The sequence below is a fragment of the Lathamus discolor genome, chromosome 5 (genome assembly GCF_037157495.1).
Source record: "Lathamus discolor isolate bLatDis1 chromosome 5, bLatDis1.hap1, whole genome shotgun sequence".
Taxonomy (NCBI): domain Eukaryota; kingdom Metazoa; phylum Chordata; class Aves; order Psittaciformes; family Psittacidae; genus Lathamus; species Lathamus discolor.
In genome coordinates this window covers 43,173,775-43,201,140 of record NC_088888.1, presented here as the reverse complement: position 1 = coordinate 43,201,140, position 27,366 = coordinate 43,173,775, and the positions used below count along the sequence as shown (strand labels likewise).

The window sequence follows — 27,366 nt, the reverse complement described above, 5'->3', positions numbered from 1 at the left end:
GCCTTTGTCTGGAAAAATTTGGGCAACAGGAGGCAAGCCAAATTAACATCTTCTTGTGGGAAGTGTCCCTGCCCATGGTAGGGGGATAGAACTAGATTATCTTAAGGTCCTTTCCAACCCTAACTATTCTGTGATTCTATGATTCTGTACTGTTCTAGGAAATAATTTTTCTATTCCAAAAAGTGATGTTTTAACTCAAGTTTCAGTGAAATCAATGGAATTTAATACATCTGCAAGAGACTCCCTAAACTGAAACACTTTCTAAATAGCATTTTGTCTACTGGCAGCTTTGAACTACTTTCATATGACCATGTAGCACATGGGTTACTTAATTTGGGCATTTGTTTTCAGTCATTTTTTTTTCCTAAGCGTATAACATCATGTTTGCCCACAACCTGATTCTTAAATATTTTCAGTAACTTACTCTCCAGACTATTTTGGCATCCCAGCTTCCTAGAACAGCACTCTCTTAACTTAAAAGCGAATTCACAGACTTTTAGCAAAATATCTACGTAGAGCCAACAAAAGGTGGGACATTCAGAGCGTATCCTGAGAAGGATCCATTTTATCTACTCTCAAAAGCAGTTTTGGTCCCTGTCATCTTTTTAACCATCCTATGCCTTTGTATTTCCTTCTGATCTACTGCAGAGGCACAAAATGCTTCCTGTTTGCAGCTCCTAGAAGAATTGAGATTTTTTAATCTCTACATTGTCACGACAGTGAGCCCTCCTGGTTTTACTACTGCTACAATGACAGCTTCCATTTTCCCACCACTGCTTCTGCAATCCCCGTTTTGTCCTGGGATCCTTACTTTTGCACAAAGATGCTTCTTTGAGAGCACCAAGGCCAGATTAACCCATTTTCACATCCAGTTTCACCTTCCTCACTACTGTTTTAACACTGATTGCCCCAAGCCCATTGAAATAATTATTAGCATGGCTTCTCCCTGCCCTTTGTTCTGCTACTGTCTCATTCACTTTTGCCTACTGCCTTAATCTCATTTACTCGATCCCCTTATTCCTGTGCATTAAAGCCAGATTTAAAGAATATTGGAGTAATCTTGAGGTGTTACTGTACTCAGAGACATAACAAGATAATAACTTTAAGCTATTTAAAACACAACATTAACAAAATGAACAAATAAAAATAAACCCACCAAAAAGTAAACTAGTCTGCTATGAAAAAGACACCTGTAACAGTTTGCTGGACATTACCAGTAAAGGGCTTGCCACAACCCCCCAAAGCTCAGTGCTCACAGTGGCTACGCTGCTAACAGAACAACTTGTATTTGCAGTTCTTTCTGTTGGTGGTTATCTCTGGTTTTGAACATCAGACACACAAAGTTCACATTCTAGAGAATTAAGAGACACCATCACTACCTTATCACATGGCAGAAGGCTAAGCTGGCATTCAGAGCAGCACAGGGACTCTTTATAAGTCTTACGAAACAAACAAAAAATCAAAGATGCAGCCTGCCATTTAGTAAAAGCAAGGAAATTGGAATTGACAAATGCATAAACCAAAGGCATGTTGGTGGTAACATGAAGAAGAGTATCTACTTGTCACAGAAAATACACACAATCAAGAAGCACATTACTAAAATGCTCTGGTAACTAGGCTGGCACATTCTAAAATGACAATGTAAAATAAGTCAGAAAGCACTGGGAATTTTCTATGACACAGACCTTTTTCCAAAGAACGAAAGAGAAACACCAGGAGGAATAGATTTCACCTCTGCTGAATTTCCAATATACTGACACTCTGCACCAATCAAATCACAGAGATCCACATAGTGAGAATGTGGCACTCTGGCAGAACCAGCCTCCACCAAAGTGGGGGTAAAAATTAACTACAGCAAGCTTACTTTCACCAGTGTAGTCATGCAAGGACATAATGGTTTGCAGCAGCAAACGAACATGTGTTTGCAGGCAGGACCTTGACTTCATCAAACCTGTTTGGCTTTAACAGCATATATTTTCAATGTGTTCCTCACATCAGTTGGTTTGTTTTAATCTGTTCTCTCCCTTCTGAGAAACCCTGTCATCCTTAGTTTTCCTGCAACTAAAGTTACTCAGATGGACATCTAAAGGCTCAAAATGTCTAAAGATGGAGGAAGAAAACTAGCAATCAGACTTTCATAAACAGCCTGCAGCACTTGATTGCCACTCTCCCAAGAAACCTCATCCACTGCAGCAGGTAGGAATAGACAGTAATAGCTGAGAAGTCAAAACTAGGAACCTGATTTTTCAGTCTCTTTTCACCTAAAGGAATGAACAAAATGTGAGGGATCTGAAAATCACAATTTTCAGTGAAGCCAGATTGGTCTGGACAATTCACTTACCTATCTTTGACTTCTCATCTTACATGAGATGCCTTGTCAGGACCTTTGATTCTCATAGGCTGAGTAGCAGCCTGCAGACTACAGGATAAATCTTATGAGCTAAACAGTTATTTAATAGTTTCAATACTTACCAGAACCTCAGTTTTAAATATTAGTTAGGGAAAAAAAAAAAGTCTAAAATAAAAAGAATTTTCTATTCCAATAATTTCCTTAGAAAGCTTATTTTAAATACTTCCTTTTTGTACCTGGTCTACTTTGATCAGTTTTTATAAATAAAATAATCCACTTAAATGATTTTATGGACATGGAGATGTTTTTGCTGGCTACATTACTGAGGCTACAGTACAGCAACTTAGGTTACCTGCTTGCTTGAGTATAAAATTACAACTGCCAATGGCTAAATTTAGCTCAATTGTGCAATGCTGTGTTTTGATCTTATGCAAATCTAGGGGAAAATAACCCCTCATTTAAAATACAGTACTTTTACATCCATTTGCATTATTCTTTAATTTTCCTTAGTATGTTTTCAATCTAAACACAGAAACCTCACAAACACTTTCCTCCTTAAAACTTACTTTGCCACCTACCAAGCAGTCACCAGCTCCTTGGCAAAGTAAGTTTTCCATAACATTGGAAAGCCTTCTCTTTTCATGTATATCAAAACAAAGATAAGAATATGCAGACTTTTTGTTTGTTTGTTATACATCACATTAGCTTGCAGCAGAGCTGTTTCTGTGGGAAAGCTACATGAGGTCTCACAAAGAGAAAATAAACAGTGAGATGATACACTGCACCAGCTGTAACCTCCTCACAGCTACCCCAGCCGCTGTGACTCCAGCAAGAACTTTACTGGATACGTGACAATTCTCCTCTTTCAAATTTTCGATCTTCAACTCATCAGTATCAGCAGTTTTCAAGATTTTGATGAGTTCACCATTCCTGCGATCCAGCCTGCAAAGCCGAGCAATGGAGGGCATGGGCAATTGAGTTCCCATAAATGACAACCTCACCTACACACATCTCCCATACAAAATTACAGCTGTCAGAAATGTGTTTCTGAGCACAGGAGTGTTGCAATTCCTAATTCATGGAGGTGAGATTATGACAACATTGCAGTGGCATCCTCAAAATGGGACTTGAGCTTCCAGATATGAAAGCACAGTGGTCACTGTGAAGGTAAAATGACTGAACAAAACCAAGAACAGACTAAGGAATCCACAGCTACAAACTCTCAAAGCCAACAAACTCACCCAAGAAAATCCCAGTCGGGAGCTGTGCAATGACATGTGGAATACACGACAAACTGTCTCAGCCATGACTTTGCTTTGGACTGTCAGATTTTTCAGTGCATCAACACAGTGGTATTTTCCCCTCCTATTTTTCCCTGTATTTTTCCTTTCTATTTTTTTTTTCTTGATGTCTACCATTTTTCTTATCTTTTAAGCACCTTGTGGCCCAAGAAACACAGTGAAAAGAAATCCGAACCAATCTATACCCACGAGAAGTAAAATGTAATTCCAAATCTGAAATTTCTGTCCCAAAAATATTTACCATCATACAACTTGTACAAGCATTAAGTCAATATTAATTTCCCTCAATTTTTATCTAACCGACAGGGTAGTTCATCACAAAACAATCTATTAATGTTAGGTGAAAAGTAATGATTTTACATTTCCAGCATTCAAAATCTAACATACTTCTTACTAAAAGCAGCACTATATTCCATATTTTTTCCACATTCTGTTATTCCTCTGCTTGCATTTTTGAAGTGAACAAGTTTTCAGGATTATCTGGTAAACCCCACAGCACTGGAGCATTTAAAAACAAACTGCTGGAACTCACAGGGTCAAATTAATTTTTGAGGTAGTTTACTATTGTGCTTACAAATATGCCATCTACATACTTGAATGCATGATTAAGTTATTCTAAACTTAGCTACTAAACTTAGCTACTAGGTCATGCGCAAGCTTCATTCCTTTGCACGCTCTCAGCTTGCAGTGAATGGGAGGCAGTTTAAGTTAATATATCCTGCAACATAATCCTTTTTTAGTACACTAAGAGCCTGAATACACGCAGTGGATGCCCAAGAGCTAATTACTGCATGATAACTTGTGGCTCTCAGTTACCGGCTGGGCTAAAACCACAACACCCCAAGGTGACATGAGCCCTGTAACAAGTCACACACACAAAACCCTGACTAAGAATGAAAAAAGTGAAAGAATGCTCTCCACACAGAGGAATATTGAAGTTATGAAGAAATTAAGTCTTCATCCTATTTTCAATACACATATCCTTACAGATAAAAAGGTACATGTGGTTGCATTTTGCTATCCAGAGCAAGTCTGGGCACATCAGGAATAAACTAGAAGCACATCTGAAGAAAGTATTTATCATTCCTAGACATCATGAAACATTAAAATCCAATTGTGGAATTACAGGCACAAATGTTACTGGCTGCATCATGGACAGAGGTTAGAGATTTTGCAGCTTATTGAATACACACTTTTCACTCCCTTCACATACAAAAAGTACACATCATACATAATATATATATATTTCCGGCAGACCAAATACCCTGAAGTACAAGCATACATCTTAAATGTTTCCTCTGAAGCACTGGAAACTTATTCTGAAGCTTTATACCTCATCATTCTGAAAGAATTTCTAAGTACCTTTGGTTACTGCGAACAAACATCATAATCCTCCAAGTGGTTGACCAAAAGGTTTGGTTGACCTTGTCTTGTCAGGGAGAGGATGAAGAAGGCAACAGAGGATACTATTTCACTCCCTGATTTCCACACTGGAGTGATACTCAGTTTTCATCATACTAAACATTTCCCCACCAGATGTAGCTCCCCACTTTTCTTGAAATCACTGTCAGCTACAGCCATTTCAGCAAATGAGAACAGCTGAGAACACATAAATGCAAGTTCTACCTGTATTTTACATGTACAATAGTTCAAACTCAAACTTTGAACTCTCTCAGAAGAGAATGTTCCCACCACTTTACCCAGGCACTGCTTGTACAGCAGATAGGCTTCCTACGCACCGCACCAGAAGGAATGACTTCTGTTACAAACAGCAACATACTGCATAATCAGGTAGTGTAGGTACCAAACCCAAATATTTGTTTGTGAAACACAGTTCACTCTTCATACATGTCATATAAACTTAACATACAGTTTCCTATTTGTTGACAGCTTTTCATCCCCCTAGTTAAAACCTCCCCATTTCTTCTACATGTATATAAACTTCTGCCTGTCCTAACAAAACAGCATTCGGACAATTGCTTGATGCCTTCCTTGGAGAAGACTGGGAGACAAAGCAGAGGGAAGAAATGGTGCATGCAGTATGACACAACTAAAATCAAGCTGAATGGGGCTTTGCATCATGTTATCTTCCACCTCCAAACATTTTCGAATAAGCTGTGCTTCTGTGTCCAGAGGAGGGCCACGAGGATGATCAGGGGACTGGAGCACCTCCTGTATGAAGACAGGCTGAGAAAGTTGGGGCTGTTCAGCCTGGAGAAGAGAAGGCTGCGTGGAGATCTCAGAGCAGCCTTCCAGTATCTGAAGGGGGCCTATAGGGATGCTGAGGAGGGACTCTTCATTAGGGACTGTAGTGACAGAACAAGGGGCAATGGGTTAAAACTTAAACAGGGGAAGTTTGGATTGGATATGAGGAGGAAGTTCTTTTCTGTAAGGGTAGTGAGGCACTGGAATGGGTTGGCTAGGGAAGTTGAGAATGCTCCATTCCTGGCAGTGCTCAAGGCCAGGTTGGACGGAGCCTTGGGTGGCATGGTTTAGTGTGAGGTGTCCCTGCCCATGGCAGGGGGGGTGGAACTGGACTTAAGGTCCTTTCCAACCCTAACTATTCTATGACTCTATGATTCCGCTAGAGGGGTGGCACAGCCTTCAGCATGGTGGCCAACTGATGCAGTTGACAACATAAGCCTGAAAGCACATAGCAGCAACTTCCTTCAAACCTGGCCAAATGCCGAATCTGCTTTTCTTTCTCCAAAACAGCAAAACACAAAATAAAACTCTACTGAAGGAAACCAAGCTCAACCAGCTATTGTTTCTTTCTCTTAAACAACTGCTCCAATGTCCTCCAGGAACATCTTTGTATGCTGCACTATTACATAATTTTGAAGACAGCTTCATAACTTGTCTGCCTCAGCTTTGTAACCTCATGTCCCTCAGTCTACAACAGCTTCACCTCAGATACTGCCAGAAATCCAGGTTGTCCCTATAGGGAGGTAGTAAAGCAAACAGTTTTTGAAACACTACCCCAGCTGAGGTATTAGTAGATCAAGGCAGTTAAGAATAGCCTTCTGCATCAGCATAAAGTTGTATTTTAAACCTGATTGTTTTTACTTACAAGAAAACAACCACATAAATTCAGAATATAAAGAACATATGCAATTTAAATATCGATGAAAACCTTCACGTTTGTGCACAATTAGAAGCTTCTACTTAGCAAACCAGGTGAATGAAAAAATATTGCATCACTGAATGCAGAAAAAATATATATCTCTTCAGAAGAGAAGAGGATAATCCCTGCTGAGCATAGCATTTACCATAATCATGGGAACAGAGAGCAGGATAAGCTTGCCTGGAGACATGTCTACATTTCAGAGAGGAAAAAAAGCCTTTTTAACTTTGTTCTCTGTTCTTCAATAAAAAAAGTATTTGTTGTTAATATCAACAGATTAGCATGTAGCTTCTGTTAAAGTCTGTTTATAAACAGCGACAATACACACACTTATATACTTGAGTTAAACATTTAAAATCCTGATAAAACAGTAAGAAAAACTCCACACACCAACAGATAACATTTAAGATGCTTAGAACAAACTACCGTATATGAAATATACTTTACTTCAGTAATAACAGTTTGGAAGAAAAGCTGTGTTACTTCAATAATTTTCAAAACTGCTCACTTTCAGAAGAGAGCAACATACAGCCAAAACCATTCAGGGTTCTTAGTTGCATAGTGTATTCAAAAGATGTAAGCTGCATGTTTATATTAGTATGAATGGAAAGAGTGGACATTAATGACATAACTGCACATTCTTACCCAGCAACTAGAACATATTTTCCATCTGGTTGATCCTTTAACCTTTCCAGCAGGGACAAACGTACTTTGGCTTTGGTTTGGCCATAGATCTCAATTTCATCTGTAAGCAATCCTATCTCCTTGGCAAGTACGTCAACAGCTTTTGGACTCTGTGCTCGGGAAATCTCAATATCACTGGAAAAGAAAACAAATAGGAGCCAGGAGATTTCTCTCAGCTTAGGTGGTCGACAACAGAGCACAAAACAACAGCAAATACTCCAACAATGGGGTTATTGTAATCAGTTTTTCAATCCTCTCTCACATTTTATTAACCAAACCTTAATATTAACTAACACCTAATATAACATTGAGAATCACATGTGGTTTGTTAATTGCTACAATTTCACAGAGTTCTCTTGTTTAATCAGATTCCAAATATTATGTAATACTTTCATGTCAAGCTAGAGATGTGTCTGCTGGATGCTCAAGTGTGTCCTGCTAGAATGGATGTTTCTGTTTTCGTTTTTCTTCTCCTCCCTCCCAGGATATTTCAGCACATCCACTTTACTAAAAAGTGCATACATTCCTTGGCCAACAATCACATAAACACATTAGCTAAACCTGATGCTTGTGCATGTAGCGCCTTTTATCAGCGGGTACTGCCAAGCAAACTAGGCCTTGCTACTCTCCCATGAGGGCACCGAAGGAAACAAGGCACTTGAAGATCAAGTCATACACTTCTAAAATGCAGCTAAAATGACAGTGGCCACACAGGAGGAGTTTAATGCACAGGGCTCAGGCTGGAAGTCCAGTGAGCTTATAAACTATTTCCAGTAGGGACTGTGAGTGGCAGCTGAGGTAAGAGAACAAGCATGGTGCAAGCACACATGGCAGACTGCCGGAGGTGAGGCGGCTGTAGGCTGGGGATACTATCGTATCTGCAGTTCCTGACACAGACCACCTGGGGTCTTTGGGTTTAATACTCCTGCATGGATTTTTCGTCTGTGAGCTCGACCTAGTTGCCCCTTACGTCCACGTAAGTGTTTAGCAGCTGTAAGCTCCCATGGCAGTAAAGTCCAGTGCATGACACACAAGCTGTGAACAGTTGTCTCCTTTGGCTTTGAACTGCTCACATCACCACAAAAGCAAGCTAAAAAATTACCAAGAGATTAATTACTTTCTGCCTAACCAAGCTAAATTCCTTCCTGCACTTTCAGTCGATTACAATATTTTTAAGATAGAATCTGGCAATGGAATCAAAGCTAATGTCCTGGACTTTCAAACAGTCTGCAAGACTTCAAATTCCCACAGATGAACACAGAACTACTGCCAGATCTCAACTCTATGGGTGGACCTCGGCTGCTCTCCATCTAGCAGCAAATAATCAGCTTCTGCCAACTTAATTCTTTGCCATTCTTTGAGGATATCCTAAACTGGGACCATTATTCAATTCTAATTCTCAAGTATACCACTTTTGTACCTTCAGCAGCTAAGTGAAACACAGACCATGACATATAACCCAGTACTAGAGGACAAGAAGGTTTCCAATCACAGCACTCACTGGTTGGGTGGATGACCCTTTCATTGCATATGCTAACCCGGAATCTGCTTTCTTTCAAAAACACACTGAGCACATCCTCTTGCATACAAGACTTTCTTTAAATAAACCCTTTCTTAAAAAGAAACCTTTAGCATTACTTTAAATATGACTAGCCATAAAAATGTATCAAGAACACAAGATAGAGGGGCTTACAAACATCACATGGCAAAGAATATTTAAAGTTTTCATTCAAAACTCCCTCCATAAAAACAACTTGAGTCCCAGAAAAATACTGGTTTGTTGATGACAATGTGGTAGAAAGTCAATCTGCCTTTTTTTTTCCCCCTTTCCTACTAATGTATCAGCCTCTTTACCAAAAGACAGAAACTAATATTTCAAATCTCAGGCCAGACTATCAAGACTTGCTGCAGCAGCCTCAGCCCTTTGTATTTCCTTCATCCCTTGGGATAAAAATTCTTCCCCCCTGAGAGCTCTGGAAGAAACAATGAAGCTTTTCCCATCCTGCAGGTACCACTACTGGCAAAACGTGGAAGAAGCAAAACTAGCCAAGCTGTACACATATAAATAAATTAAAAGGTAAAGCAGTTCTAGATAAATAAGATTACAAATATTTTTAAAGTAAATTGGCCAGCGAATTCCAATAGTTCTTGGTTGATAAAACCACTGCTGTCATCATTTTCCCATTTGAAATTCCTCCAAGGACCTTTAAGGCAACTAGGCTTTTAACAATTCAGAAAATCTTTAGTGACAGATTGCACACTGATGCCCACGATAACGTGACAAAAGGCATAATTTCATAATTAATTTATGTTTATACCTTAACTACTACAGGGACTAAACAACACATGAAATGTTTATGTCTAGTCTATTATTTTTGGTAAAAGTATTTTCTAAAACAGGAAATTAAGGATTTGATTATAACTAGCATTTAGAAGTCTACATTTGTAGCTGGCTCTTTTAGATTAACAATATAATTTCTATATTGGAAGTAACAGCATTATTCAATAAGTTACATTATTCAATATTGCTGGAAATGTGCAACAGTGGCTCCACGGATACTGTAAGTGTCCACCGCTGACAATGTAAATGATAAAACGCAGGAAAATTTTAAAGATGTGGTAAGGCTCTACCTCTGCTCTGTGCGCTTGGATTTTTTTTTTTTTGTTGTTGCATATCTGCATGAAAATCTTCTGTTCCATTTCCAGTATCTTTGGAAATACTTCAATTAACACCCAGATCTCACAGAAATCAAAAAGCAGATGTTCCTAGTTTTAGTGCTTAAGCAGCTTTGCCTCATTTTCAGTGAAAACTCCATCTGTTTCCACACAACATGGTGTATTACTGTAAGATTACATTTTATTGCAGGATACTTTCCATCTGACAAGTTACTTTACATTTAAAAGAAAAAAAGACATAAAGCTATAGAGTTATCAAATAAATGGAATTCCTATTACTGGTTATATTATATGCCATTATATATTTATTATGCAAATATTTATGCACTAAACACACAATGTCATAGAGAGGGTTGGAAATACTTTTTTGAGAGTTTTTTTACCATCACGCTCATGACACCATATGCTTTACCTTTTAACTGTATTATTTAAGGATAGATTTTTCAGGCTTTAATTCTAGAAATGTTACATGCTGGCCCAGGAAAAGCTCAAGTATTTCTTCCCCCTTGTGCCTCTGGGTACAACAGAAAACTCATCCTTTGCCATCTCTGTTTTAAATTACAATTGCCTCTATTCTCATTAAACTGTTGTTAAGAGACAGTGAAAACAGAATCAAAATGCTCAGAAAAGAAAACATTTTGCTACAGCTTTCCAAGAACACAGCAGTGGGATTCAGAATTACAGAATCACAGATTGGCTGAGGATGAAGAGGACCTCTGGAGGTCATCTGGTCCAGTCCCCCATCTAGAGCCAGTTAGTTGCCCTGGACCACATCCAGGTGGTGTCTGAATATTTGCAAGGATGGAGACCCCACAACCTCCCTGCGCAACCTGGGTCAGCGCTTGGTCACCCTCACAGCAAGAGTGTTTCTTGATGTTCAGCTGGAGCTTCCTCTATTTCAGTTTGTGCTCACTGCCTCTGGTCCTGCCACTGCGCAGCAGTGGGAAGAGCCTGGCTTTGCATTCTTTGTACCCTTTTATTTGTATTCGTTGTATTTACACACATTAATAAGATCTTCCTGAGCCTTCTCTTCTCCAGGCTGAGCACTCCCAGTTCTCTTTGCCTTTCCTCCTATATGAGGTCCTTTCAGCAGATGCATGGCTCAGAAGCAAGCACAGAAATAAGCACAAAAAAAAAATTCAATGCTTGCCTACATGGCAGAGCCACACTTCAAGTGCTTGGTTCCTCCCTCTGTCCCCCAATACAACCAACACACAGAAAAGCACTTCAGCACAGTCAAGAGCTCAGGCTGATCTAAACACGTCAGCAACTGTGCCAAGGCAGACGTAAAATCCCTGAGGTCCAGACACTGGCCTTGGGAGGTAAGTGATAGGAACTGATTTAAAAGATTCTGCTTATGAGAATAAATATGCTTCCTGCTTTTCACATCTACACAGGAATATAAAAGTCTAATGCAGGAGAAAGTACTTCTGCTGAGGGAAGAAAATAAGATCAAATGCCATTGAAACCACTGGGCCTCAACTAGATCCATAAACACCCTCCTACAGTAGGGCTTAGTGATTAGGAACTTCCTGCGTTTGTATTTCTGTTGATGTTACACAAGGCTTCATCTCCTTCCCTCAATGAAACCTTCCAGCTTTAGGTCTTCATTAAATAAAGCTTGGCTCCAGTGTACATCATAAAAGTAAAAATTGATAGGAAACAGAAGGACATGGTCACAATGAGGCATACAGCAAAACAGCACAACATGAAGTCCACATAAGATGATTAAAAATTGATTAGACACGGACCATTTTTAGGTTCATTGTCACATTTAACATTTGTCTACTCTTTTGCACTTATTACCTGGGCACTGGGGAGAGAGGCTGCAGTTTCAAGCAGCGGAGGTCCCACTTCCTGTACTGCTGGGACTGGATCCATCGCTCTGTGGTTTTTACCATGTTCTGTTTTTAAACAAGAAAACAGCACACACCAGCTGCATCGTAAATGCTAATGCTAATTTCAAATGATCTCAAGAGTACAAGTATGTTGAAATAAATTCTACAGCAAAGGCTAACAAAAAAAAAAAAAAAAAAAACCAACTTCAAAATCTTTCCATTTCATGGTTTTAGGAGGAAAGAAAAAAACACTGCATTATAACTGTCCTGTTGTTTGTCAAAAACAAACAAGACCATTAACACATAAGTGGCAGAGAAAAGACTCTAGGCACTTAGAGATTTTATTCTGGTAAGATGAAGAGTTACTGTTCTTCCCTCATACCTTAAAAATAATGGAAGATATTAATTGTTCACTGATTCATGCTGCTTCCACAGGAAACAACAAACTTCTGGAGCCTCTATCCATCACACCACAAAAATGTGCGCAGATACAATTAATCTTCACCGTCTTACCAGAATAAGTAACATTAGTCTATTGACACAGTGCTTCTGCCAAGCTTTACTGTAATCACCAGAAGGATGATGTCTAATATTTAATATCCTGGCATGATTCACCCGAGCTGAGTAACACTTGCTATGAAAGATGCTCAAAAGAGCAAAACAAAAATTAAAATCTAAGCTGCAGAAGCAATTTCTGCAGTATACAGAAACAGCAACAAATTTACAATGTCTGAAGTTACACTAACCTGCATTCGCATTGCTATTGAGAGAGAGCCAACAGTGTTTTCAGCAGCATGGTTGCCTTGCTGACCATAGTTGTGTTTCTCTGTAAAACAGAAGTATTGCACTAATAAATCACAAAGCTTTTGTGAGTGGGAGCATGTGTAGTTGCAAGCTATTTCCAGTCAAAAATTTCTGAATGTTGACTTGAAATTTAATGTCATTGACAAAATTGTAGGTGGTTTCTTTAATATTTCAAACGGAATCACCCAGGAGGATGGATATATAGTGAAAAATCAGGGAGTATTCAGAGTATGCTCTGAAGCATATTACACAAACATACATGCATAATATGCATATTACACATGTGCATATGATAAAGCATATGAATACTTCAAAAAGAAAATAGGAAAACACTGAGATCAATTCCAGGATCCAAATTATAGCTTTTGGACCAAAACAACAACCAAAAAGAAACCAACCCACAAACCAACATAGCAAACAAACAAAATGCAAAAGGTGTAAGAAAAAGTGCAAGGCAGCTGTGAGGATTTAAAAAGCTATATATATTTAGCCTGTCTTCTTTTCCACACACCCATTACAGAGAGAGAGAACAATGAAAGGGTCACAAAATAGTATATAGGATTATTACCCAATGGGATTTATAACTTGGAAACAGAATATACAAGATTTTTTGAGCAGCAGAAATTATCTTCAAGAATGTGACATTAAAAGTAGATATTCTGAAGTCTACACAATTCAGACTCCAACTTTAGAGATAGTTATGATTGTTTCTAGAGGTAATATATCATAATAATCATACATTAGCTACCCTAACTAAACATTATTTTGTCATTTTCTTGTAATGATTCTTCTGGCTTGTTCTGCTGTTGCTTATTGACTTTTATGTAGACATAATTTCGCCAAAATTCACATCTTAGTCTCTGTGGGCATATCAAGGCCCTAGCTGCATTCTGAAGGGCGTAGACATTACTGTAATAAAAAATAACAACTGTATGCTGACAGCTTTAACCTTTCCCCCACAGGGGAACTGAAGTGCAAATCATGACCTGGTCAAGCTCTCACTCTACTCATCCCATCTGTACATCATAAATCGCTCACATTTCCTTGCACAATTATCCCTCCCAACAAGGGTCCCAGTGGTGGCAGGCCACAGAAACCTCAGGCTGGAGCCTGAGTGGCATCTATACGTCAGTGACAGAGCTAATGAAGCAGGAGGTGACAGTCCTAGCATTAAAGTCTAATTAAGAATGTGCCTCAAAAATCCTTCTAAAAATTAAAAAAGAAAAAAAAAAGAAAAAGAAAAAGCCTTCTGGAGATGCTCAGATTTAGACTCAGACAGAGGAGTTTTACTGGAACAGTCTATCACAGTCATAAGTTGACTGTTGTTGCTTTGAGACCAAGCTGGGAGAGCTGCCAAAGAGACAAATGAAGTAGGAAGAATGAAGTTTAAAATCCCCTTTCAGACAGCTGTGCTTTACAGAAACATATCAACTTTTTATGTTATTTGGCTTAATACAACTTTTTTATCAGGGCAGAGCTAGCATGTGTGTAAATACATACCAGAATTAGACATTTCCCTTCAATAAACTACTTCTCTCAGGCTGCATATGCTACACACTCACCCCACAAATGACTAACTAGGCTTTTACAGGGGTGAAGGGGAAGTTAAAGGTGGAAGTCATGCACACATGAGCTTGCAAGACAATCACAGGATTGCAACAGCTCTCTTAGGATAAATTTTCCAGATGGAGACAGAATAGCACTCTCTGCTTTGGATTATGGCCAGAAGATCAGCTGAACTGCAGATATGGTGCTCCCTCCTCTGACTCACCCCAACAGAGGCCCATCCACCCATCTATTCATACCCTACCTTGCAGAGTTGCTGTCATGTGCTACCTGTCTGCTCAAGCAGTTTTGAATAGAGAAGAAACAGGGAAATGGTTGAATTTCCCACTAATGTACTTAAATCATATGAGCTTCAGCTTTCAAGCGACCCCAAAGGAGCTGGACATCAAAACCCAAATAATCTGGCACCCTTAAATTTGTTCAGAAACTTATTTTCGTTTCTATACATTTACATATGAAGTATTTTCCTGCATAACACTACCAGCACTCATTCGATTCCAAAATCATTAGTGAAGCAGAAGAAGATTTTGCACTGCTAGAAACTGGAGAATATTTTGAAATTGTGCTAATTTAAAAATCTTTGACCAGGTTAAAAAAAAGTACTTGAAAAAATATCTGCCACTTTGGAGCAAGCACTTTCAGCTTTTACTCTCCTGGCTGCCCAATTCACCCACGTCCTTCCAAATTCTGAGGGCTTTTAAAACATTTGAGTGCGTTATACTACATGTATAACTATGAAAGATAGAAATCTAGCCATCATCTAGCAAGAATAAGAGTAATTTCATGGTCATTGTTGCTTTCAGGTTTCACTTAACTCCTGTAACCCCACAGATGATAAGCTGGATATTTCTAAAGCAAGAAAAAATCCAGAACAATTTCCAAGCACCTCAGCCAGATTCTACCACATATTGAAAGTGAAGAGTCAGTTGTAAGACTCAGTTTCTTCTCAAAGGTCATGAATATTCCACAATAGGCTTTTAATAAATATCTTCCAGTTAAACTAAGTACATTATTCCTGTCAAACAGACACCCATGTTTCATGTACCTCTCTAGTAAGTCTTGAGGCCAGAATTTTTTTAAGCTGCTAAAATGCATTTCTGCTATTCTTTCGGAGTTTCTCCAAGATTCTGACAATCTCAAAAGCATAACCATAAAGACAGACACTTGGTAGACAGACACTTGGTAGATAAGCTCTATTCAAATTATCTTGCTAAAAATCTCACGCTGCCTTTCCAAAGAAACACTTGGCATGGCCCACTGTTACAACTTGAAAAAAGCAAAGAAATCTATATGCTTATGCCAAATCTTACATCTCCTGCCTTAAGAATGAAAGTTGCTGTGGTACGTGAACACCACTCAAATGTTTCAATGCAGTTTTCCTAACAGCAATCTTTTAGGTAAGGGAAACACTAAAATTATCTATAGTTCTATAGAACAAATACTTAAATATTTATATATATATATGTATCTAAATATTTACATATATATATATAATTATTAAGTCTCAAGACATGGCATAGCTATACTGCTTAACTTTTAGGTCTCTGAAGACCCAGACTCTCTCTGCAACAGGAGAAGAGAACCAGGTATATGAAAGTGAGATTTGCACTAGACAGCAGCACAGAGAGCCAGAAGAGTTGTCATTATCAGTGCCCACTCGGACTGCTAGGATTGGCTTTCCCCCACCCTGCCTTTACAGACCTGCACCTCTACCCTGAGTCCAACACCTAAAAGGTTTCTGCTTAGAAGGATTCAAATGAGGAGGGACTATTTTTTCATTTATTTATTTATTTACTTATAGGTGCTACCACCGCACCACCATTCTCTCTTTTCGGTCCCTTTCCCTTTCTCCCCAATTCCTCCTTCATACAACAGTATGTTATACTAGTAGACTGGGTACCTGCTGAAGAGATCTGTGCTCCAAGCCCTGCCCTACAAATACTTAACAATTATATCCACCAATCCCTATGCAAAGTAAGTGGTCATTAAATACGTGAGGAGTCTCCTAATCACTACGCTAGGAAAAAGAAAAAATTAATTACTTTTGGACAACTCATGCAGCATCAGCAAGGAACAAGGCTCGGTACCCAACCCTGTGATCCTCATTAGGATCAGAGCACTGTTCTGGGAGGTGGAAGATGAATTCCCAAATGTCTTCAGACAACTGAGTGAATTATAACACAGATCTCCCACATCCACAGCACGTGTTCAAGTCAAGAGGATATCATGAAAGACAAGGAAAGGAATATCTATGGCCACACTTTGCGTGCCAGCAACAGCTGCTTTATTATGAGTCTGATCTTGCATTAGCTCTGCATAGACTGCTTAATTTGTCCATAGGGAATACCCCTAGTTTAAGAACCATACAATAAGTTTTCCTTGGCCTTATTCCCATTTCCCCAGTTTTATATCAATAGATGTCAATAAGCACACTTGTAATAGATTTAGAAAAACACATTAACCAATCACACTACCCATGTACTTCTTTAGTTTCGCATACATTCATAGAATAATCCCATCTGGACAATGAACAGTCAAATTCATATACATATGAAAAATGTACAAAATACCTAGGGATCCTCACAGGACTTCAAGGAATTTTACAGGAAACGCAATTCTAGCAATAGAATACAGTAACTTCTGGGAAGCTTTCTTAGTTTTATTCCTAATACAATTATGCAGCATTCTTAAACTGAGAAATTAATGAACATATACCCTCTCTTCACACCAGTCAGGGAAGAGGGAGGATGGGAATCCAAACTTTTTTTGTAGGAGTAATTACTACAGGAGACATTCTTCCTGTTGTCAGCTACACATGATTTCTCTACTCTCCTGAAGAGCTTCACAGCACTTGGCAGGTGACGTTTTTAACCCTCTTTTCTCCATGTTACAGAGGAGTCCACAGAAGTCACAGGATAACACACTGTACAAAACACCACTAAATAATAGCTCATCCGATGACACAAACGTCTTCCTTCTAAATTCTCTGAACCCACAGTATCATCATTTATTTAAGAATTCTGGTATAAAGAATCTGCTCCAGCCTTTCTTCCCTCATGTGACATCTTTTTCCTATTTACACATCAGAGACATGTGTATACATCCCCTGTACACAAACACCCACTTTTAAAAGCTCTTTCCTAAAGACATAGCTTTCAACCGTATTTCGTTGCCACCAGTGTGCCACACACTTAGCTCAAAGACTTGTCCTACATCACTTTCAAAACTGTTGTCTTTTAACGCCTCTTACCTGACAGCAAATCACGAGAACAACTGATTATGGTGGTTCCCGGCTTTATCCAGCTCACAGGAACATCATCAGGTTTTGTACTGCAGACTACCACCACATCTGCGTGATGAAGCTAGGGACAAAACACCCCCCAGAAACAAAACAAGAATTAATGTTAGAAATACATTCTTAAATATTCATCTTGTACTACTCACTTACACAGCAATAGTCTTTGAGCAAGGTATTTTCAGACAGCAACAACAAAAAGAAAAAAATTCCAAACTGATGGCTTGATTCTAATCCCACATGAAATTTAAGAACATTTAAAATGAAGTCAGGTAAATAAACCATGAAATTGGGCAAGTGGAGTCAGTCAGCACCAATACTATTTAATGGAGATTACATATTTTCGAAGAAAAAGCCCTATCATTATCCAAAGTCCTGTCCAACAAGATAACTTGGAGAGACTTAAGAAAGAGAAGGGTTGAAAGACAGTAAATAGGCAATTATACATAGTACAGTCAGATTATATGACAGCAGAAAACCAGGCCAGCTGACAGGAATGCAAGATGACCTGATCCGCAAATGTCTATGCCTTTGAAGAATACCAATTTAAGCGTTTTTTCCCCTTCTCAGTTCATGTTTGCTAATCAGAGCCTCTGATTTAGTTCAACCTGACAGATGCTGGAGCAAAAATGGTTACTACAAAAATTCTTATAATCAAAGACATAAGTGCCTTCCTTTCCTCCCCCCTCTGAAAAAAGGCTCTCTACCAGTTACAGGAATCACCATGAGATAAGGGACACGACCAGAAGCAGATGTATCAAGATCCACCAAAAAAGCAAAATACAGGCACAGCATTGCCTCAGGCCTGAATGTAAAAATTATGTCAGAGACACAGTGATTTGGGGAATATTTTGAAAAATGTAAATGAACACCAAGTGTCACAAACTCGGTGAGTCTCACTATGGATTGATTTGTGACTGACAAGCGTTCCAGCTTCTTTTTTGGCCAAAAGTGCTCTGACACAACCCTGCCCAAAACTCCTGCCAAGACAGAAGAGCTACAAATCCTGTCAGGATAGCAGATTTTTGGCACAGCTAAGCATCCAGGAGAGGAGAACTGCATAACTGTGGTGGAAAAGGCAAAAAGCTAAAAAAATCCATATTCTCTTCAGAGGAAAAAAGGATGGCCTAACCCTCCTTAGAGATGCACATGCAGAAACAAAGCCAAAAGTGCAGGAGAAGATTTACTTACTTGACAAATGACTAATGCAATGAGCTGATTCAGGCTTCAGTCAGAAGTCCTGCAACACTCCTATTATTGCCTGCAAATGTACAGTCTCAACAGTCATTCAGCCTTATCCAAACTGTTTACACTCCTGCATCTGGTGTGAATATCAACTTACATGTCACTCCTAGAAGGCCACCTAAGTCATAATGCTTGACCAGTGCAAGGTCAAATCATACTGAGGAATCTGCAAGCAAATTTGGATAAAAAGATGCTGCAATGACTGTGTACAGAGAACACTATGTTGAGGACAAGCTTTCCCCTGCAAAAGGAGGCAGTCTCTGCTGTTAACAGGCATCACAACACAAAAAAAAAAATAATCAGTATTCTCAGTTACATGAATCCAGCCTTTTTTTTTTTGGGGGGTAAGAAAAAAAATTATTCATATTCTAGCAGTTATAACTCTTATACTGAAAGGCAGGTGTGTCTTCCCATGCAAAGCCTCTGGGACAAGGACTAAGAGCTTTGCACAGTGCTTAGCATGGGGAAACTATGAACCAGTTGAGAGCTCTATGCAACAAGTAATAATTTTGACAAATGTCCAGCCAACATACTCATGACAGAACTGATCCAATGTAACTATAATGCCAGAAAACAGCTGACCTGACCAAATATTCATCTCTATGACTACCAATCATAATGTTCAAAAATGTTCTTAACAGATGAACACCATCATTTTTGTAGCCAATGTTAACACTAGTTTGGATGGCTAATGTCGCACATACCTATAAATGTATTGGAAAACCAGCTGAACCTTTCATTTCGTTGTCCTGCCCCACCTCCTCCATGAAAAAAGTTGTATTACAGGGCAGTGAGCAGTTGTCCTATGGGCTGAAGACACATTCACCTCAGAGCCCTCCCCACCATTATTTCCTTATTTCATAAAGAAAGTAAATGTAAATGTAAAGGAGAAATAAAAACACATACAATTGTAACTCTCTTCCTATAAGCAAGTATTTTACGTGCAACTATTGAAAAACTTGTTGGAGAGTCAATAAAGTAAATATCACAACTTACAGAATCTTATTCCCCTATGAGTTTTTTGGGTTTTTTTTTTAAATACATCCAGAAACTTGTTTGACTGGGAGAGTGAGTCCACTGAAAGCAAAATAGCTGTTTACAGAATTTTGGGTGTCCTCAGAAGAGATTTATGTGATCTCCATCAGGGGATTTTGGTTTCAATTAGTTGTACCCATGCATCCCCTGCTTTTTTTTTTCCTTCTCTTGCCATAACCTATTTTTTTGACAGCAAGCAACCAGCCTTGGGAGGCATGTGCAGGCTTATCTCCCACATCAAAACCAAATCATAGGTGTTAGAGATGGAAAAGACCTATGAAATCATCACATCCAACCTCTCTAGCAAATGCAGTGTGCAGTCCCTGGACAGAAGACACATCTGACAGGAAGCAGATGCTACAGGCAGCCATAGCCAGAAAGTCAAGGAGATAGCCACAATGGGGAACATGCGATCATAGGGCAACCAACAGCCCAATGCTCCCTGGACAGCCAGGCTGTGTTCCATGAGGCAGGCTAGAGGAAGGAATGACAAGCATCATGCCAAATCATCCGTAATGTACTAGGCAAAAGGCTGAAGACATAGAAAGGTAATACTCCAGTAGTATCCTGCCTTCTCACCAGTAAATATTTGTTCAGTTGGGAAGAGCTATGCCAATAAATAATCTGAAACCTCATAACAAAATATGACTCTTTCCACCAAAATTTATGTACAAGCAGATTAAGATGCACCACCCATTCCCAAGACGGAACACCAAATGTTAAAACAACAATACAGTCTTACCAGCCACGTATTTAATGATAATAGTTCAAGTAGCTGTATATTCCAGATAAATTAAGACCCATTTTATCATGAAGCCTGCATAAAATGTTGATTTCCCCATAGATAAAAATGACAGCTACAAAAGCCATTTTTAAATACATAAGAAAAAATATTTTACATTAGTATTTTAAATGTAAAATATTACATTTTAAAGTGCTTGGTACGAAGTTAGGCTACCTAAAAATTAAGAGATGGGATGAGGAATAGGAACCTGATTCAAAGTTTTTTCATAACTCCCTTTACGAAAAAAATCGTTTTACATATTGGTTTACAAATAAGGTTCCACTTCAATCACAGCAAGTTTAAGTGTTGACTCAAAGAAAAAGCAGACTGTTGCCAAAAGAGGTTCTTATCCACCCTGAACAGGAACTGCAGGAACATTCATGCACTCCAACTGAACAGAACAGGAACGTTCATGCACTCCAACTGAAGCACACTTCTACTTCTCAACCAGGATTTTACAAACAAATTTTCCATTCCTAATTATACCTAGATAAACCAATTTTCAGTTATTTTACAAAAAAATTGTACAATAGCAGCTCTCTTAAAGCAGGCATGACATGATTCATATACAGACTACAATTAAGATGTCTTGAAGTTGTGATTGAATTTAGATGACTGAACCAGAATTAAATTTGCTCATAGATACTAAGTATTACCCATGTTTCAGCAAGAAAGTAACCTGTATTTTTTCAATTTGAATCTATTTGATAACTTCTTTTCAAAATAGAAAGCCTAATTCTAACATAATAAAGGATTAAGCACATCAGTTCCCATTCTTCAGCTGTAATGCTGAATCAATTTTTGGGTAGCCCCATTTTTACATAACAAGATATATGTTCCTGAAAGTATGTCACTAGGTCAATCTTCTATTACCCTTAACAAAATATGAAGCAGTGAGGGAAAAGAACATGCAAAGTATGTCCATTATTCATTCAGGTCAAAGCAAGGAAATTAAAATGTACCATAGTTTATTTTATCCCCTTTTCCTGCCATAGGACAGAAAAGACTTGTTTTAATTGAGCACACTAAGTCAGTTGGTATTATGCTGTTTGTCAGCAGAGATACCTCTACCTTGCTAGACTTTTCCTAAGGTAGACTAATACATACCTTCCTTTTATAGAATCACAGAATCATATAATAGTTAGGGTTGGAAAGGACCTCAAGATCATCTAGTTCCAACCCCCCTGGCATGGGCAGGGACACCTCACACTAAACCATCCCACACAAGGCGTCATCCAACCTGGCCTTGAACACTGCCAGGGATGGAGCTCTCACAGCTTCCCTGGGCAACCCATTCCAGTGCCTCACCACCCTAACAGGAAAGAATTTCCTCCTTATATCCAATTTAAACTTCCCCTGTTTAAGTTTTAACCCATTACCCCTTGTCCTGTCACTACAGTCCCTGACAAAGGGTCCCTCCCCCGCATCCCTATAGGCCCCCTTCAGGTACTGGAAGGCTGCTATGAGGTCTCCACGCAGCCTTCTCTTCTCCAGGCTGAACAGCCCCAACTTCCTCAGCCTGTCTTCATACGGGAGGTGCTCCAGTCCCCTGATCACCCTCGTGGCCCTCCTCTGGACTCGTTCCAACAGTTCCATGTCCTTTTTATGCTGAGGACACCAGAACTGCACACAATACTCCAGGTGAGGTCTCACAAGAGCAGAGTAGAGGGGCAGGATCACCTCCTTCGACCTGCCGGTCACGCTCCTTTTGATGCAGCCCAGGATACAGTTGGCTTTCTGGGCTGCGAGCGCACACTGAAGCCGGCTCATGTTCATTTTCTCATCGACCAGCACCCCCAAGTCCTTCTCTGCAGGGCCGCTCTGAATCTCTTCTCTGCCCAGTCTGTAGCTGTGCCTGGGATTGCTCCGACCCAGGTGTAGGACCTTGCACTTGTCGTGGTTGAACTTCATAAGGTTGGCATCAGCCCACCTTACAAGCGTGTCAAGGTCCCTCTAGATGGCATCCCTTCCCTCCAGCATATCAACCGGACCACACAGCTTGGTGTTATCAGCAAACTTGCTGAGGGCGCACTCAATCCCATTGTCCATGTCAGCAACGAAGATGTTAAACAAGACCGGTCCCAACACCAATCCCTGAGGGACACCACTCGCTACTGGTCTCCAGCTGGACATTGAGCCATTGACCACAACTCTTTGCGTGCGGCCATCCAGCCAGTTCTTTATCCACCGAGTGGTCCATCCATCAAATTGGTATCTCTCCGATTTAGAGACAAGGATGTCGTGTGGGACAGTGTTGAATGCTTTGCACAAGTCCAGGTAGATGACATCAACTGCTTTACCCTTGTCCATCAGTTCTGTAGCCCCATCATAGAAGGCCACCAAACTGGTCAGGCAGGATTTCCCCTTAGTGAAGCCATGCTGGCTGTCACCAAGCACCTTGTTGTTTTTCATGTGCCTCAGCATGCTGTCCAGGAGAATGTGCTCCAAGATTTTGCCAGGCACAGAGGTGAGACTGACTGGTCTGTAATTCCCCGGGTCTTCCATTTTCCCCTTCTTGAAAATGGGGGTTATATTTCCCTTTTTCCGGTTGTCGGGAACTTCACCTGACTGCCATGATTTTTCAAATATGATGGCCAGTGGCTTAGCAACTTCATTCACCAGCTCCTTCAGGACCCGTGGATGGATTCCATCAGGTCGCACGGACTTGTGCACGTTCAGATTTTGAAGATGGTCTCGAACCAGATCCTCTCCTACAGTGGGCCCAGGGTCTTAATTCTCACAGTCCCTGCATCTACCTTCTAAGACCTGGGTGGTGCAGTCAGAGCCTTTGTCAGTGAAGACCGAGGCAAAGAAGTCATTCAGAACCTCAGCCTTCTCCAAATACTGTGTAGCCAGTTCTCCAGAGAGCTTCCTCAGGGGGGCTATGTTGTTCCTAGCCTGTTTTTTGTTTGCTACATACCTGTAGAATCCCTTCCTGTTATCCTTAACATCCCTGGCTAGGTTTAATTCTAACTGGGCCTTAGCCTTCCTAACCTGGTCCCTAGCTTCCCGGACAACATCCCTGTACTCTACCCAGGCCGCCTGTCCTTGCTTCCATTTTTTATAAGCCTCTTTTTTCCTTTGAATTTTCCTCAGCAGCTCCTGATCCATCCAAGGAGGTCTCCTGGCCTTCCTGCCACACTTCCTTCTAGTTGGGATGCAGCACTCCTGAGCTTGTAGCAGGTGATCCTTGAATATCAACCAACAGTCTTGGGCCCCCCTGCCCTCCAGGGCTATATCCCATGGAACCTTACTAAGCAGGTTCCTGAAGAGGCCAAAGTCTGCTCTTTTGAAGTCCAGGGCAGTGAGCTTGCTACATGCTCTTCTCACTGTCCTGGGGATCTCAAATTCGACCATCTCGTGATCACTGCATCTAAGGCTGCCCTGAAGCATTTTCAACATATTGTTACAAAGGTACATGAGTAAAAGAAGCAGCAACAAGTCCACAGCAATACAAAACATGATACAAAACCCCCTTACAACCTTAGTGTTTTGTGTATCATTTACATCAAAAGAATGTCTAAAGAAAACACTTGTTATGCAATGGATTAATACACACGAGGTACATGCATCCTTAAGATCAACTTTTCCTTTCCAGGTATATATTGCAAAACAAATGCATCCCAGTGAAAAGTTCATACTCTTCATAAGTTCATCCCTCACTTTGTAAATGAAGTTGTTCTGCTACCATAGGTTATACTTTCACTACAGCACTCAGACTGCTACCGTAAAGGTATCACATTCAGAAGAAGGACAAAAAGTGCACAAGCCATGTCTAAAGCTAGTGTTTTGTGCAGTAAAAACAAAACATGAACTAATTTTTCTTAGTCTTGGAAAAACCTCAACATCAACTAACATTTTCTAACTTGAAATTCAGATTAAAAAAATCAACAGAAGAAACCCTGTGAGCCTTTAGACTGTTTTTACTTAATCAGGATTTAAAACAAGCAAGAGAAAATAAATTCATAGCATCAGCTATAATCATATTATCTAACAATGTTACATTTCAAATACAGGTTGCCATAAGACAGCAGTGCCTTGTTGTCCACTAGGAAATCTGTGCTCAATTTCTGACTCTCAAGTTCTGGGAATATGAAACAGAATAGTTTTCCCTGTATATATTAGATTTTTATCTAGGAGCTAGAGTTAACGATAACAGAGTTACATCCAGTCAGGTCCAGCAGCACTCTGGAGGTTACTGGTGACATGCTGCTCCAGGTTTACAGACAAGGAAGAGAAAGGTAGGTTTCCCCCAAACTCTGCCGATTAGTCCCCCAGGCAAAGCAGAAACTTCTTTACTGCCAAAAGTTAAAATGAACTTGGGAAGACTGATGTGCAAAGCCTCAAGCTGCCTCCTGCTTAGGCCTCCTATTCTGTTTCCCATCAGTGACCTGCTGCAAGAAGTAAGCTACAGGGAAAGCTAAAAAACCAAAGCACGATTATGGGAAAGCATCCGGATGGAAGGAAACGGATCTTTCTCCAGCATAGACAGCACTGCACAAGCAGCTCCGGCCTGGTCCAAGTCTTTTGCTGTGAACCCGTGGAAACACCTCTGACCACCCTGTCACCCACACCATCCAGCCCAAAGCAGTCCTCTAGCACAATCTAGCAATCAGACATAAAGAATGAGACATAAGCAGTAGCATGTTCACAGTGCTCGCATCTCCAAGAGAGGCATATGTTTCCTAAATGCCATCAGTCACTTAAAGCAGAGAGCTGAGACAGCCTCACAAAAATATCTGCAGCTGTGAAAACTCAGGTTTGCCAGAGACCTTTCTAACTATCACAGCTGCTTAAACTTAGTTCCTTCTCCTGCCCTTGCCTTCAAAACCCAGAGGTTTGATACCATCATTTTGCATTGGCTGCCATCTTGTGGACTGTGCTTTCAAATCTAACACAAGAGCTGTCCCTTGAACCTCACCCCTACAGCAATTTGCAGACTGCGGAGTAGGTGTACCACTTCTACAAATAATATCTGCACCCCTCCTCATATGCTCAAAGGACAGCACGTTCCCAGTTGTATTAGTCTAGAAAATGTGGAACTAAGGACCAAACTGGGAAGTCTGAACGGAAGTCATTCCAACTTCTAAGTTGTTCAAAGCTCTGCAAAAAGCAACAAAGACCACGTAAATTAGATACTTCAGGTTAAGGGTCCTGAATTTCTCTGAATCCTTTTACAATTCTCTTCAAAGATAAAGACTGTGATCCTCTTTGTCCCAAAAGAGGTAGCATTTGCAAAACTTTAAGACACAAATTCAACAAAAGTAATTTCATACAGATGGCTATATACAGAAGAAGAAAGCAAGCATCTCTCTCACATAACAAAGAAAAAGGAAGACCTAACACGTGTGTTTAAACCATACTCTGAATTTTTCTCTCACAGCTACTGGTGTAAAATAATCAAGTTAAAGTAGCTGCTGTATGCAATATTTGTTAGAGTCCCCTGTTTGCCTGAACACCATTTCTAAACAAGCAGGAAGAAGAGCAAAGATCCTAACACACACTGGCTACTAGAGAGCTCCAGTGCAGCCCATGACTGTAGTGATGTATCTCCCTTTCAGGAGTGGCAGTAAAGGGGAGCAGTGCCACATGCCAGCAAACAGGAATGCCTGGATGATGGGGATGCAGGATGACCCCAGCACTGGGCAGACAGAATAGTGCTCACCTTGGTCTGCAGCTGAGGGGCTTTCCACTGGCAGCTCATGGTCACAGCTCCTTCCCTTTGCAGCATGCACTGCAAGGCGGCACCCACTGCCCCACTGGCTCCCACCAGGAGCACGGTCTTTCCACCTGTGTGACACAAGGCAAATTGTTCAGACACCCTCGGCTGCAAAGGTGCTAGTACCAGGCTCCACCATGGTGCAGAGTTTGAGCATCCGTGTGAACTCCCCTCCTTTACTAGGCACCCCCCCACTAAACTCATCCAGAAAAGGCAGGAAAGAGGCTCATGACAGGACAGTGCCATGTGACTGCACAACCACAGCAACTGTGGCATTACGGGCAACTCTTCTGGAGCCCATGCAGTAACACAAAACACAGGTTTTAAATTGTTTCTTGGCAGCCCTCTCAATCTAGTAAACAAATACAGCTCTTCGGGTTCTCTGGTATTTTATTTGCACAAACCCTTTCATTAACTTTTGTTACTAAGTACATTTGACCTCCTGCTTATAGTTCTGTTTCAGAAATCCTTGTCTCAACAATTATGAATCACTACAAGAGAGACTACTTCTGAAACACTGCCTTAAACTAAGTGTCTTCACACACTGTAAAGCCACTTTTAAATATGACATTTCAATGTTAGCGTTTACATAAATGCAATCAAAACCAAAAGATCTGCTCAGCAGTTATTTACAAGCAGACCTGGATTTCTCCAACTGTTCACACTACTCAAAATGCTAAGTGAAATCCCTGAGTGATGTTTGTATTTCTGTGTTTGTAGAATCAGATGTCTCCAGTGGCTTCACACAGATTACAGCTGCTGATGGCAGGTAATCTCTTCCTAATATCCAGAATCTGTAGGACTGAGATCCATTTCTGCAAATATTACATTCAGATCTCACTGAGGTTCCTCATGAGCAGGAGACAAATGTATGTTGGGCAAGAAAACAACGCAAACCAGAAAACACAACCAGGTGATATTATATTTGTCTCTCAGTCAGGACTA

General features: G+C 40.2%; 1 protein-coding gene across 9 annotated transcripts in view; it reads right to left on the bottom strand.

The window, feature by feature from the left end:
* MTHFD1L (methylenetetrahydrofolate dehydrogenase (NADP+ dependent) 1 like) overlaps positions 1 to 27,366 on the bottom strand; it is a 156,937-nt gene that overhangs the window by 121,296 nt on the left and 8,275 nt on the right. For 8 of the 9 annotated variants that reach the window (XR_010613082.1, XR_010613083.1, XR_010613084.1 and 5 more), the window contains exons 7-11: positions 26,368 to 26,492; positions 17,594 to 17,705; positions 12,720 to 12,799; positions 11,942 to 12,039; positions 7,421 to 7,594 (exon numbers count right to left, since the gene is read on the bottom strand). Coding sequence is in view for 5 of the 9 variants with exons in the window: in XM_065680562.1 (XP_065536634.1) it covers positions 7,421 to 7,594; positions 11,942 to 12,039; positions 12,720 to 12,799; positions 17,594 to 17,705; positions 26,368 to 26,492 (589 nt within the window). In the remaining 4 variants the exon portion in view is untranslated. Of the gene's footprint in view, positions 1 to 7,420; positions 7,595 to 11,941; positions 12,040 to 12,719; positions 12,800 to 17,593; positions 17,706 to 26,367; positions 26,493 to 27,366 lie in introns of those variants that run through there. The other variant, XM_065680567.1, reaches the window with a different exon arrangement.